The 14,939-nt window shown below is 42.7% G+C and overlaps 1 protein-coding gene across 5 annotated transcripts in view; it reads right to left on the bottom strand.

Annotated features, from left to right (window-relative positions):
* DENND3 (DENN domain containing 3) overlaps window positions 1-14,939 on the bottom strand; it is a 39,758-nt gene that overhangs the window by 12,432 nt on the left and 12,387 nt on the right. For 2 of the 5 annotated variants that reach the window (XR_006413626.1, XM_044418949.1), the window contains exons 6-13: window positions 13,390-13,509; window positions 10,267-10,485; window positions 8,593-8,714; window positions 7,572-7,727; window positions 5,208-5,304; window positions 3,468-3,571; window positions 2,261-2,442; window positions 470-994 (exon numbers count right to left, since the gene is read on the bottom strand). Coding sequence is in view for 4 of the 5 variants with exons in the window: in XM_044418949.1 (XP_044274884.1) it covers window positions 470-994; window positions 2,261-2,442; window positions 3,468-3,571; window positions 5,208-5,304; window positions 7,572-7,727; window positions 8,593-8,714; window positions 10,267-10,485; window positions 13,390-13,509 (1,525 nt within the window). In the remaining variant the exon portion in view is untranslated. Of the gene's footprint in view, window positions 1-469; window positions 995-2,260; window positions 2,443-3,467; window positions 3,572-5,207; window positions 5,305-7,571; window positions 7,728-8,592; window positions 8,715-10,266; window positions 10,486-13,389; window positions 13,510-14,689; window positions 14,916-14,939 lie in introns of those variants that run through there. The other 3 variants (XM_044418952.1, XM_044418951.1, XM_044418950.1) reach the window with 3 other exon arrangements.

Raw genomic sequence — 14,939 nt, 5'->3', positions numbered from 1 at the left:
AATGGGAAGGGCAGGAGACTGCAGGAAGCACGGCGTGAGGTGTCCCGAAGCTGCTCCAGGCTCCCCACCCGCCTTCCCCTCTGAAGTGCCTTCCAGGAGGAAATGCAGATCAGGATGGTGGAGGCTGCACTGCATGAGCACAAGCCTCCAAGGCCTGTGCTGGTCTCCGCGGCATTCCACCCTAAGCATCCTAGACCAGACAGATGCCAAGTCCTCTTGGTCAGTGCCCACATACAATTCACCCTTTCCTGACTTCCCCCCTTCCCACACCAACAGTTGGCCTTGCCTCTGCCTCCCATTCTGAGTAATCATCCCTTCACACCCAGCCGAGAAGAGGCGTACCAGGGGATGGATGCCTTTGCACGAACAGAAATGGGTGCATCCAGAAAAAGGAAGAAAAGCAAGCACAAAATAGTCAAACAACACCTGTGTGTGAACAACTTTTCCCGTTGTTGTTGTTGTTGCTTACCTACTGTTAATGCATCAAAGAGCCGATGAATCGTGTCAATATCTTTGACGATCCCAGATTCCTGAACGCGCTTCACAAAGTCATCCTGCTGCATGTGAGTCTTGGGCAGCTCAAAGTGTTTCACATGGTCATCCACTTTGGTTATCTCCCGTTGCTTATCCATCATGACTTGACTTACCAGCCTCTTCAGTTCTGGCTTCTGGTCTGCTTGGGAACGATCCGAAGGAGGGAGAGTTTCCACCATTTTCCTCACAAGATCAGTAGGGAATATCCTTATGTCTGTCTTATACAGATTTTGAAAGTCTGAAAGCGCATTCAGAAGCTTTCCTTGCATCAAACCAATAAGTCCCCTAAGGTAGAAATACCTTGCCAGAAGTACAGAATTATTAGGAGACACAATATTAATAGCTCTGCTGAGGAGGTTGATGAAATCAGTGTAGTAAGAGTGGACATACTGGCCCAGCAGGGGAAAGTGGATTTCTGGGATCCGGAACGTGTATGTTGACTTAGAGGACAATCTTGCAGCTGAAAGGAAAAACAAGGCCGTTTACAAGGGAACGTCAAAGGCCATGGAATATTGCTGTATCCAAACTGCCCTTGTTTGCAGGCATTTCCCCTTCTGAAAAGGCCCACACAGGTTGGTTGGGCTAAGGAAATGGATCGGTGCAGTAAGAAAAGTGGGCTTCCAAGATTTGACTGCACTTCCCCAAATGATTTAAACTACACAATGCAGTCTAGGCACACAGCACCAGTAAAGCATAAAGTACATGTGAGAGAGAGAAGATACCGACTCTGTTCTTTTAAAAATAGTCCTGTGGGTGGTAATAGGCTCTTAAGCAAAGAAAGAGTGCAAATGGGAGAGAGAAACAACAGGCCTGACAAAGAACCGTAGCTTACCAGAAACGTGCTTGCTAAGAAACGGAAATCCAGATTATTAGACCACACTGGCTGGAGCTCCTGCTTAAACAGCAGTCGGAGGAGAGTTGGATGTAGGTGGCTGCTGCCAGGAATGTGGAATTGCAGTTCTGCAAAGCAGGCTGCAGATACAGTTCAGTGCCAGCTCACCGGCTGTTTAAACAATATGCTGGGGGCACACCTGCCGACCAGCAAGCGACCCCCCCCCCCACTTGCTTGTCTTATTTCTGGAACATGGCCACCCGTTTCCAGTTCTTCAAGTGGCACTCCACAGGCTAAGCAGCAACTATGATTTCTGTGCAAGGGCTAAAATAATAGTCTCCGGTAAACTAATTCACTTGAAAGCTTCTATGTGGTGTTTGTACCTCCTCTGTGCCGGCAAATTGACAAAGCAGGAGAGCAGGCACCTGTCCTAAAGACCTCCCCTTGTGTGCCAGAGCTGCCCACTAAGCCCCACCGTTTCTGTCTTGAATGGGGAGGTTTGTGCCTGCCTCCTGCTCACATTCTCTTGATTGCAAGTAGAGCTGTTTGCACAGTGGGAAACTCTGATGAAGGAGAATTCCCCACGTGGAGGCTTCCGCCTGCATTCAAGCGACTGCCAGGAGAAACCCACTGCAGATTTCTCCACTCAGCATGGAGGGCTTCCTTGGAGTGCCTCCCTCTGGCTTTATAGTGCATGGGGTCTCTTCCCATCCAGACACTTCCTCCACTCCAGATGTGGCAGCAAAATTAAAAGCTGCAGGCAGACCTATTTTGTTTCCCCTCCATTGCAGCCAAGATGGCTTTCCCCCTTGATTTACGGAGGCCACAGAAGGACTGTTTGTCCTAGACTCAGTCAAGCAACAGCTACTGTAGCCAAGTACCCTTTCTTCTTACCGTGCTTAGTGTTGATGTTCCGAAAGGAAGAATTCCTTATTGGATCAGGCTTCAGGTTGATATCCTGGAGATTAGGCAAACTCATCCCCATACGCTTGCTGATCATGTACTGAGGATTAAATCTTTTTGAGGCCATTTTCTCCATCGTCGGTCTCCTTGGGCTATCAAACATGGAACTTAATCTAAGGAAAGAATTTTATTTATGCATGTATTTATGTATTTATTAATAAATTTATAGGGTGCTGAATAACCCAAGAGGGCTGTCTAATTATAATTAATTATTATAATTATTCTGCTCTGCCAGAATAGAGAGGGCACTTAGGTGCACTTATGTCAGCCACCTGAGTCATCTCCCTGTTCCACAGGTTTTCTTAGGCTTCGACAGCCAGATATGCCATATTTTAACCTGCATGCTATGTGCAATTTTTTAATCTAAACACTGGCAACATTCACAAGTATAATCAACAATATAAATCTATATTTTTAGAATGCTAAAAGCTCTGTCCAGACCTCCTCTGACTTGGGACCTTCCCCAAATTCTTCCCTTATGCTTCTTGTGTAGTTCTCTGCCATCATAAGAGCTAGCAACATAAACCTTCCGTAGAATCACAGAATAAGTACAGTTAGGGGTCAAGAAGGCCATGACATCCAACTCCCTGTTGTTGCAGGACACCAATTTACACCATCAGAAGTTCTGCCAACAGGGTACAAACAGTGGAAGAGGAATGAGGCTCATCCCAAAGCCTCCCATGTTGAGCAGAGAAATCTGCAGAGGGTTTCTCCTAGCAGTCACTGGGATGCAGGCAGAAGCCTCCACATGGGGAGTCCTTCTTCATCAGGGTCCCCCCTGTGCAAACAGCTCTACTTGCAATCGAGAGGATGTGAGCAGGAGGCAGGCACAAGACTGACACGGTGGGGCTGAGCGGGCAGCTCTGGCACACGGGGTGCTGGGGACCAGGCAGCATGTGCCTCCAGTCCCTCTTAGGCATCGTGATCGTACCCTGTTCTGCATAATGCCTGAACAGGACCATCGTGCAGGAGCCCCGGGAAAACTAATGGCTTCCTTCCCACAAAGCTCCTCACACGTTCCTAAACTAGGTTTCATTTTAAGGATGCTTCTATGACGGTCATACAAGAGGAACAAAACAGACGTTTGCTGTGTGGCTTCACACAGACAAGAAAATGAACACAAGTGAAAAAGCTTTACCTCTCTTCCTCACTTTGAGTGCTGAGGTCTAGGCGGGCAAAAGCATCCATCTTTCTGTTAAGGCGAGCTTTAAGGAAGGAGTGGAACATATAAGTCTCCAATACCTGTGAGGCACAACAAGGAAAGCTGAATTATTATTTTACATAATCAAAGTGTTTGCGGATATAGAATTCCCAGAATGTTTGAAGCTGGCTGGGGCGGGGGACAGAAAAATGGAAATTTTGGGAGAACTGGAAAGATACACAGAACCTATTTTTTAATGTTCTTCGCAAAATTAAAGTCATTTTTTAGCTTAGGAATATAAAATGCTTCATACTTAACTTTCATGAGCAAATCAAGTTATGCATAACAAAGTTTAGGTTCCTATTTTATATTTGTCCAGATGGGATGTCAGCAAGTAACCCCTAAAACGTCTGAATCGTCCTAAAAGCTGGAAGAAGCAGGAAGAGCTGGAGGCAGAGCAAGATTAGTGTTTGCTATGTTCCTGTTCCTAAGGAATTGGTTGAGATGCAGCTTATGGAAATTTGCTCTGAAGGAATACTATTTAATCCTGGGCCTTGTACTCTTCAAAAATTTTATTAATGACTTGGAGAAAGAAGTGGGGAAATACTGATCAAATGTACAGATGACACAAAATTGGGTGGGGTAGCTAAGACCTTAGAAGACAGAAACAAAATTCAGAATGATCTTGATAGGTCAGAAACCTGGGCAGAAAATGCAAAATTTAAGAGACAAGTGTGAAGTTCTTCATTTAGCAAAAGATAGCAAAGGCACTGGTATAAGATGAGCCCCCCACCCCACCCCCTGTCTGACTATCATATGCATGCAAAGAATCTTGCAATGGTAGTCAAGCACAAGCCAAATATGTATGAGCAGGGTGGGCAGCTGTAAAAAAGGCAAGTACAACTTTAGGATGTATAAACAGAAGTATCGTTTCCAAGCCATGGAAAGGAGTATTTCCACTTGACTCTGCTCAGGGGAGACCTCACTGTGAATACAAAGGAACCAGTCACCCACAGGGTCTCTGACTTGCTAGGATTCCAATTCAGTGTATTGGCCTTCATCCGGCCCACCTCTGAGCCCAGACACTGAGCCACGATTTGCCCAACTTCTCCTGATTCAGTAAACACACAGCTTTACCTCACTGTGACACCAGCATTCTGATGGCACTTGGCTCCAAATCTCCCAATGATCACATTGAGTGGCTTTATACAGATATTAACACTGGGGACAAGGTAGCACCTGTGCAATTCCGTGGTTCAATTGCCAGAGGGCCAAGGAATAGTCCCCCAGAGAATCCACCCTGCATGAAGGCCTGGAACCCCATAACATACTGCCTCCAGTACCTAACCCACACAGTTGATCCAAGAGGATACCAGGGTCAATCATATCAAAGCCCACAAGAGAGCAAGCAGAAGTAACAGGCAGACACTCCTCTGATCCTCTCACAATCAAGTTTGTCCAGTAGGGCAACCAAAGCTGATACCGTCCCATTACTCATTCAAAGCCCAGACTGGGGCAGATCTAGGCAAGACAAAATTCTATACTGCCGCAATACGTATTTCTGATTGATGGGGAAAGTCCCAGTAATCAGCACAGTGAGTATCAAACACTTACTGTATCAGGGTTTTTCTTCTATTTTCTTCCATTTAAAATAAAACCTTTCAGAGAGCCATTTAGCCAGTGCAAACAGTATATACGAGTTCAAATGAATAAATAAACAACATTCTGAAGACCCACCTTTCTGTAAAATGGTTGATCATTTATTTCTCTTGTTTTCATAAATTCTTCACTGTTAAAAACCCTGTGCTCATAATTCAAATGGTCCTTCACTTCCCTATTTAAAAAAAACAGGATTATATGAAACTTGAGAATTCATAAATATTTATTTAATTTCTAGATCACCCAACAGCCAAAGATCTCTGGGTGGTTTATGCACTGTTTATATATACAGACATTCTAGAGGAGGCATCAAACCCACATTGCTCTTGATGCTAGTATAACATTCTTTAGGAACTCTTAAGTAGCACAGATTTTCAGAATGTGTTGTTGTAAATCAAGAGAGATCCACCCCATTTAAATGATGACATGAAAACAACTACAAATGCAGTTATCATGAAATTATACAAGCCAAGCATCCAGTTTTGGTCATATTTCTCTTTTCTTGATGCATGAAGAGGTATCATCTGACATGTACACATTTAAAAACATATGTTAACATTTCATAAGCAGAAGGGGAAACTTGAAGTTTTGTCACTAAGCTGGGGCCTATGAATGCTACATGACAATATTCTGCACACCAGCAATTCTGTACCCTGCCCAAGGGGTAAAAGTACTGAGACTTACTGAGGAAAACTACAAGTAATCTACTGCCTGCATTCTCATATCACAAATAAAGCATAAATTCATATTCTGAAACAACCAGAAGGCATTTTTAAAACACAAATTATCCAAGGCAAGAAGAATCTTCCTGGAAAGCCAAAGGTTCATCTGTTCCAGCACTGGGTTTCAGCAGAATGACCTTAAGAATCAGTTGTAACTTTCCTACAATAGTTATAGCCATTGTCAAATCTACTCTAAATGAGTCAGGCCTTCAGGACTACTAACTAAAATCAAAAGATAGTTATCTGCAAATAATACCTTATTGTTAATTATCGTAACACACACATCCTGATATGCAAACAAGAAATGTCTCGCCCTTTTACTTTCCTTTACTCCTGGATTTTGGTACATACAGCAGGAGGAGAAAGACAGACACTACTGGAGAAAGAGAAAAGGCAAAGTTGAAAGAAATTAAAGCAGCGGAAAAGATCCCAACCCTGCTGAAAGCACACTTGCCAGTTTTACTCTACATGTCTTGATATTTTATAGAACGCATGGGTCAATTATTAATCGCAGCAGAAATTCTTCATTTAGGCCTGCAATGATTAGCCAATGTTAAAATATGAGACAGAAAAACTGATCGGAATGTAAGGTAGTCCTGACCCACGCATGAAGGCTACTGAATTCTGTGCCCTGAATCATGAACCTCACATCCATGGACTGTATCCAGCTGTGACCATCAGGCAGCCTAAGACACACCACGGATAACAAGCATTCCCACCCGCTCCCCCTTCTGCAGGCTCCTGCACATACCTCAGGGTTGGAAGATTCTCCAGAAAGGACGGAAGCAGAGCTAGGGAATCAGGATGCATGGAAGTCCCATACAAAGTAGTCAAGGTTTCCCAGGGCTACACACTGTATTTGTTTTAATCTCAAAATATTTTTTAAAGCAAGCGTCATGGTGCTTCACTAGTATTAGGGCCTGATAGGGATCTAATGTTTCTTGATCTCTCAGTCCCTAAGTTCCCTCCCTCACTTCCTGTCCCACCCATGTTCCACCCCTGCCCTCACTACTACTTCTGCAATGACCAGGATGTAGCGTTATATCAGCACTGACGCTAAGGTCAGAAACACTCTGCTTTAAATGGAAGTTTCTAACTCTGTTCCAGTTCTCATGAAACCCTCATCAGAAGCAGCCACCTTGGTAAAGATGTAATACAATGCCACAACTAATGCTGAAAAGGGGATAAGAAAATTTAAGGAAGAGACACAAAGGAGAGAGGATGCAAACGTCCAGCAGATTTAAGCCAACATGAAGATTTTCAAGAGGTTAGGAAATGTTTCATCTGCACTAGGAAAAAGAGCCAAGCAAGTACCAAAGATTGGTCCCCATAGCACTAGGAAAATAGTGAGTCCACTAGTAACAGCAAATAACTTATCCCAAGGTTCAGCAAAAAAAAAAAAAAAAAAAAAGGCCTTAACTAGAAGCATATAATCTCTTTCATTGAACAATCCCTCTTCCCTCCACCCCACTTTGGAGAACATTTATCACCCATGTGGTACATGGAAGCCCCAGCTTAGACATGCATCTTAATGTGAACCTACAAGGGTAATTTTAACACTCATTACCAATGAGGGTCGAATATAAGGCCCCACTGATTCCTTGATCTAATCTAGCACTGAGGAATGCCAATTAAAATGCGATCTCACAAGTATGAAGCCAGAATGAATGCAAGAGAATTCCAGAACTGTGCATCACGCAGGGAATCTTTTGTCACCTACCTAAATATATTGACTATTAACTGCAGAGCAATCTGCTGAATTTCAGAATTTAGCTTCTGTTGCCAATTTCTCCTCCGCAACTGTATTTCACTGAGGTCTGTACAAGAACCAAAGTGGCAGAGTTCTAAGTCATAGTGTAGCTGAAGATTTTCTGCCCTGTAGAAAACGGAAGATGAAATACACAATTCCTTAACATTACTGCATTATGTCTACTTAGCCTTTCCTAGCTGTCCCAATCTAACCACTCATCCTAGTGCCAAAATGGCTCTTTTTGTCTTACTGTTTCAATATAATTTTGGCTTCCACCCAATATACCTCCCCACCCAACCAGAACAGACCAGCATATGATGCTCCATCACATGTACACCAGTGTTTTTACATAATACCAGGATTTTCTCTCTATATGCATCCAAACAATGCAAAAATAGCTTTGCATAATAACTCTTTACATAAAACAACTAACGTGAGATGGGATTACAGCTATATCATTTTTCTTTTCCTGAGCCTATTATTGGTTTTGTAAGCAAATGAAAAACCTCTATTCTGGAACAGTAACTTACACCAGTCACTGGACTTGGATAACAAGAACAAAATATTTCAAGCATGAAATAGCCTTTTTAAATCTAACGAATCAACCAACAATCTTGTTTAAGTACTTTTATTTATAGTTCAGGAAACATAAGGCACAATCCAGCAGCAAGCTGCCTGAGGGAAGGAAACTTCTGCTCATGTAAGGGAGGAATGATGTCCTCCAACAACTTCCTCCACTGGCAGTACACCATGCCACACTATTCCCTCAGGATCATGGGACATGGAGGCATGCAATGCGGGAGAAGGGGAGGAGAATCATTTAAGAGTAATAGTTCTGAGAGTTCCCTAGACCCAAGGCTCAGCATAAACAAGAGATAATGAAAAGCAGTAATTAATGTAACATACATTGTTTTAAACACAAGCAACTTCTTTATTCTAGTCTACTATGCTACGTTGTTTCTTGAAGAATTTCAATTTTCATCAAAACTACCTTGTCATAAAAATACTTGCTGCTTGCAGTGGGATATCTGGAATTTCCGCCTCATCTCCAGAAGACTTGGATTGTGTAATATTGCCATTATCAATGTTAATTAGAATTAAGTCATCAGCTTCCTTTTTATTTAAGAAAGACACAGGTTAATGATTAGAACAATTGCAGTCATTCAATGTGGATAGCAAAGAAGCATGGCAAATATGATTCATGACAATATTAGCAACAGAAACTGCCTCATCTACTAAAGAGGATTTATCAGTTTGTTAGAACCTTAGCTCCAAGATCTTGAAACCTAGACTCCTGAAACTTGGCTTGCATAGTAAGGGGTCAGTAAGGATATGCAGCTTAGGGTTGTCTGGTTTCTTAAAGATGCTACTTAAGTTTAATCCATTTAAATGTGTCTGTATGTTTGTACGTCTGACAAACATCCGAACCAGCACATTTGCTACGTTTTGAAGGGAGGGTGGTAGTCCAAAAGACAAAACAGAATGCTCCCCTGAGGGGGCAACCTGCCCCCCCCCCCATGTGTGCAAGGGAAAACAGAGTAGACAGAATCCTTCCTCAGGAAACAACAGAGATCACCCTGACAGAGGTCATGGCAAGGTGTGCCAGAGGCCATGATTTTACTCAGACAAAGAGGGCACAGTGCGTCATGTTCTGACGCTCGTAGTTCTTCACTTGAAGGCTTCAGTGTGCCAAACTAAAGACGATTCCAACCCGTGTGCAGTTTGACAGTCCTGGATTCAAAATCTCACAAAAGATGAATTCAAGTTGAATATCTATTTATTTTTCATGTTGATTTGGACACCCAGCATCTATGTTCTATAACCATCATAGAGCTAAGGATTAGGGTCTTGCTTACAATATTTTAGACCATGTGGAAGCGTATGTATTTCAACAAAAGCAGGACTATAGATCAGGTCTGCAGATTAAAATTTATCCTTACCTTCAAAGCCCTCCATAGCCTGGCCCCTCCTTAGCTCTCTGCACTTAACACCTTAGCATCCTTTTTTATGACCTTCATTCATCCAGTTCCACCACCCTCTGTTGTACAAGGGGCCCCTAAACCCCAAATCAACTCCACCCAATTCCTTTGCTGCCTTTGCTGCTGGGAACTGTTTCCAGATTGCCTTCATGTGACCAACTCGCTCATTTCTTTTAATTCCATCCTCAAAACTCATCTTTTGCCTTTGGATCATCCCTGTAATTATAATTAAGCCAAGATAATTGCATATTTCCCCTTGCTTACCTTTGCTTCCATTTTCTCCTTCTCCTGTAAGCTGCTTGGAGTGTGGACTGGTTATACTATACAGATCGCAGCACAATATGTGCATGTCCAAAAAACAAGTGTATGATTGTTTGCTGTCTTGATAATATTGTTATACTTTTGTCACTTTACTGCTTTGTAAGCTAGTCTATGTTAAAGCTTTTTGATGAGCAGACAATAAATCGTTTAAATTATAATTGCAACTTAATAGCATTCAGCTTTTCCATGGTGGTTCTCAAATCAGTTATTCATATTTAAATATACTTCTCAGGATTAACAGATGCAATTCATTTATGAAAAAAACACAAACTACTTTCAGGAAATATAAACAAATATTCATCTCAATTGAGACCTCTATAAAAACAGAAGTGGAGAAGCAGAACTGGAAATCATCCGCAACAGACCTTACAAACTTCTTCAAAGTGATCACTGTGGCATCCCATGAGGAAGGATGTAGGAGCCATGACAAAATCCAACATCTGACGAGACAGAATAGGCACAAAAGTGTGTTGCCACTGGATAGGATGAAGGTACAGCATGAAGCACTTGGATATGAGTGTGAGCAATGCCCAATCGGAAGAGAAGAAAACAATCTTCTGCTCGGTTAAAATACAAGTTATTATCTAGGAAGAGAAAAAAGACCAGTCATTTGTATATGGGGAGGAATATAATGCAACAGCTTAACATTTATTTAGCAAAATTTAAAGCACTTACATACATTATCTCAAAATAACTAATATTATTAACTCCACATGGAAAACAAGGAGCTGAGCACATGAACCAGCGGGAGTCAATTGTAGGTTCAGCTGACATCCTCAAAATGACCCGAACCCTAACCACAGTCCATGTGTATGATACAGAGAGAACATGAAAAAACCTGCAACGTTCTACTGACTCACCCAGCATTTCTATCCCTTGTACGTACATCATGCCCATGAACACTCGCTTCAACCATATTCAAACCAAATTTTAATAAAGGAATGTACACTCTTGTACTGCACAAAATCCCACCAAAGACAAATTAACGTTGTACAAAAGTCTCCAGCCCTTGAGATGAAAAGCTTTGAAGTGGCTTATATTGATTTTAACAAAGATTTTTAAAAAGGTATTACATCACACAAACATTTTCTCTATACATTTCAAATTACTTAGTTCATGGGAGGGAAACTTTCCAGAATACAAAACAGCAAGGCGAAAATTGGGTGGGCAGCAACTCCAATCCCAGGTATATACATAACCTCAACTCATGAGCCCTCACTTCAACTTATTTTTGAACAAGTTTCTGAAACCAATATAGTGACTCCTTATGAAACAAAACCTTTGTGCTGAAGGTGGTGATGGGACATGCTTTCATTGCATGACTTAGACAACACGAAGGTCACACCACAATTATATGGGTCTACACAACCCTTTAACATACACAAAGGACCTTAAAGTCCATAGACAGTCCACCTGCTCAAATATCCCAAATGCTAAAACTGAGAGAATGCTCAGCTAGGAGCTCATTCCACACACAGACTGGGTTCACTCAACAACCCACATTCGGGTTCCACAACAAGATGGCTTATTTTTCACAAACAAGCCATCCTGAGAGCTCATGGCTTGTTGCTGGATTGCTCAGAGTGACTTGTTGTAACATCCAAACTTGAGACCACAACTTAACTGTGGGTTATTATGAAATTTGGGTGATTTTCCCTTCAACTTTGCTGTTCTCCATGAAATTTGCCCGTTTTAGTGATCGGCCTTACCGCCCTGTCTTGACATTTGTGCATCCTTGCCAATACCCTTAACCACTCTAAAAGTCACGTGCTTATCTGACAACTGCCATGGAGACCAGTGGGAAGAAGGGACAAGCACAAAGTAGGGAGCCAAAAGCAGCAGGCGGCTGCATGGGAGTGACCTTTTGGTCAGGCACACTTATTTCATGTATACGGGGAGCAACCTTTTTTTAAAAAGGTGCCTGTTCACAAGGGAAATGCAGCAGGGGAGAAAGAAATTGACAAGGACATTAGCAAAAGGAGAACTGGAGCACACTAGGCTACAGAGCAGGCAAGTGGTCATGTGCTCTTGACCAAGACTCCAGAAAAAGGCTTTTTTTACCACTCAGAAAAATAATTCCATTTGGCAATCTGATGTGGGAAAAGTTTCTTTCGTGAGTTGGCCGCCACAGAGGGCCAGCTGTGGAAACGCTGCTGACATAGGGATAAGGAAGCAAGGAGTTCCATCACAGAGCCACCATGGATACATGCCAGGAGCTGGAAAGAGGAGCAAGGGGAACAGAGGGGGGAAGCAGGCCACAGCAACTCACACAGCACCCATGCATCTGTTGGATGTGCAAGTGAACCCATGGTGACTTATTCTTAGGGCGGCTTAACATGAGACATCCATTAAGGAACCTGCAGCCACTTTACTGCTGGCTTTGCCTTCCCTTTCCATTGGGAAGCAAAACATTCCTGCAGCAAACTACCCAAGACCACTAAGATCAGCCATGGACCAGACCAAGGCCTATCTCCTCCAGCATCCTGTTTCCTACAGTGACCAACCAAATGCCTATGGGAACCCTACCAAAGGGTAATGGGCACAGGAGCGCAGAGTCATGTTCCAGACTGCCTCTGACACCACTGGGGGTGGCCTATCGTCATCACGAACAGTGGCCACTGATTGTCAGATCCTCCACTAGCTCATCTAATGAACTTTCAAAGACATCTCAGATGGCAGTCATCACTGGAACATAAGGAACTGAATTCTGCCATCTAAGTATGGTCTGTGTGAAATACTTCCTGAATTTCCCACCATTCCATTCCATTCCATTCCATTCCATTCCATTCCGCCTACTCCCAGGGCTCAAGTACTAGGAGAAAGGAAGAAAGCCTGTGAACCTCCTTCAAATGATGCAACATTTTATAAGTTCCTGTCTGACTTGTTTCCATCTCAAGCACCCAGCCGTTGGGCACTTTTGTTCTCTGCAACCTAAGTAAGCACAGCTGTTTGTACTTTCTGCTTATTCACCTGCCCTCTTGCTCTGGCTACCACCTCATGCTGCTCTAGAGGAAGGAAGTGCCTCATGGACTGAGGTGGAAGCACCGCCACTGTCTCCAATAGATGTCGCTGGTTGCCCCAGATGGAAGCAGTGGCCACAGGCGGATTGAGAATAGCGAAAAGCATTTATGGATTCTCTCCATTAGGGAAGCCACAGCCTTGAATTTACAACTGAATTTACAAGAGCTAAACAGGGCTATCATGGATAGGACATTCTGGAGAGCTTCCACTCCAAGCCATACATTGGAAATCACTGGATGGCCTACACCAGCAGCAACAGCAGATTCTCAACAGCATGCAGCTTGTGTTCACGTATGCCTTCTCCTACAATCTTCTTCTGCAGTCCTACAACGGCAGAATCCCCCAAAGCCCATTTCACACTGTAAGAACAATGGCTTCAATTGCGGCAATTAATAAGCAACAGGCAACCTGACAGACAATACATGTAGCAAGTCTTTCCCTGCTTAAAACAAGAGTCATGCCAATACCTGCAAAACTTGCTCTGATTTAAAGCACAGGAAAGGAAGGTGCAGATCCAAATCAATAACTGGGCTGTCAGGATCCTCCCGAGATGGAAATACGACTTGGAGAGGCTTCATATTAAATACCTGCAGGAATAATAGATGTGCGTTCAATGCATGTTTGCTGTAGGTAAACAGCACAGAAAATTATGATCCCTACTTCAGCTGAGGCATCGCACAATACCTTCGAAAGCTCAACTATAAAAAATAGAAAATATCAGCCAATGAAATTTGTAATATCTGCCATAAAAATAAGGGATAATCTATTCCAATAGGCATCCTTTTGAGGGAGAAAATGTCATTCACTGATGCAGGGAGAAGAATAAACTAATAATTCTATTACTGAGCAGATAAACTCTAAAGGGAAATACTAATGCCGGTATTACTTAAGGCATGAATTCGTAAATTACTTTTCTAGAACTTGTATTTCAAGCTGCATTATAAGGAGTTGTTATATTAATTAAATAGCATAATGCAGATAAAAGGCTTACATTAACTTTAACATGACACGCCATGTGAGTCAGTGGCATGCTGTCATATACATAGGCTAGAAGTCCAAGGGAAGACTATTGAAGTCTCCTGCATTCAAATTATTGTCAAATCCTGGAATAACCCTTGGTGTCATCAGACCCTTAGTGATATATGCTCAACCAGACCCGAGGACAGACAGCTGACAAAGACAGAGAATTAGGACTATATGTGATGGCACATTCTCCGTGGGTTCTGCCATGTCCCACAAAGAAATCTCTCTCTATTGCATCTTCTTCCCTCATCTAATAATTGTCAGTTGTAAAAAAAATGCATTTTCAATATCCGGAAGGAATAATCTACTGCTCAAAAATGAAATTGTGACCACTAGAGTATTTGCAGCTTAGCATTTGGGAAGAAAGTGAAATGGCAATTAGCAGAGATAGGAGAAGCCATGTGAGCAGGTAGAAGGGAGACAACAACCTGAAAAGGGATATAGGGAACCAAGGCCATAAATGCACTTGTCAAAAACATGCCTGCATTTCTGCTGAACAACAACAGAACAGCATGATAGACAATTTGCAGTGGAAAAGCAACACAGTTTTGCATTACTCCTATGCAACCATTCTCCCAGCCAGGTGCATTTCAGTGAAAATGGTATGAACAAAAGGAATGCAGAGAGCAGCTAAAGAATGGTGAGCAACTAAAAGGTTCAGGCACTCATCCAACCAACACCCCTCCCCCAGAACTACCCAATTCCTCTTTGAGGCAACAGGCAGTGATGAAGACATAGGCTTACCCTGCCACACCTAGGTATTTCCTACAATACAGGAAACTCAGAGGTAGAATGGCTGAGGACAGGGAAGCAGGTAGAGGACTGAAGAGGAAAAAGGAAAAGCAGCAAACACTGTACAGAAAAATAAATGGGAAGGAGAAAATTATAATTCACTTCTGCTCTTTTGAGCACCAACTCCTCTTAAAATACAAAATACCTTCATTCACAGAGGGGAAAACCATTCAGGAAACACCTACATGGAAGCATCAAACAT

Source organism: Varanus komodoensis, unplaced genomic scaffold (assembly GCF_004798865.1).
Source record: "Varanus komodoensis strain SLA01 unplaced genomic scaffold, ASM479886v1 scaffold95, whole genome shotgun sequence".
In the NCBI taxonomy this organism is placed as follows: Eukaryota; Metazoa; Chordata; class Lepidosauria; order Squamata; family Varanidae; genus Varanus; species Varanus komodoensis.
Note: the sequence above shows the minus strand (reverse complement) of the source record. Positions and strands in the feature narration are given on the sequence as shown.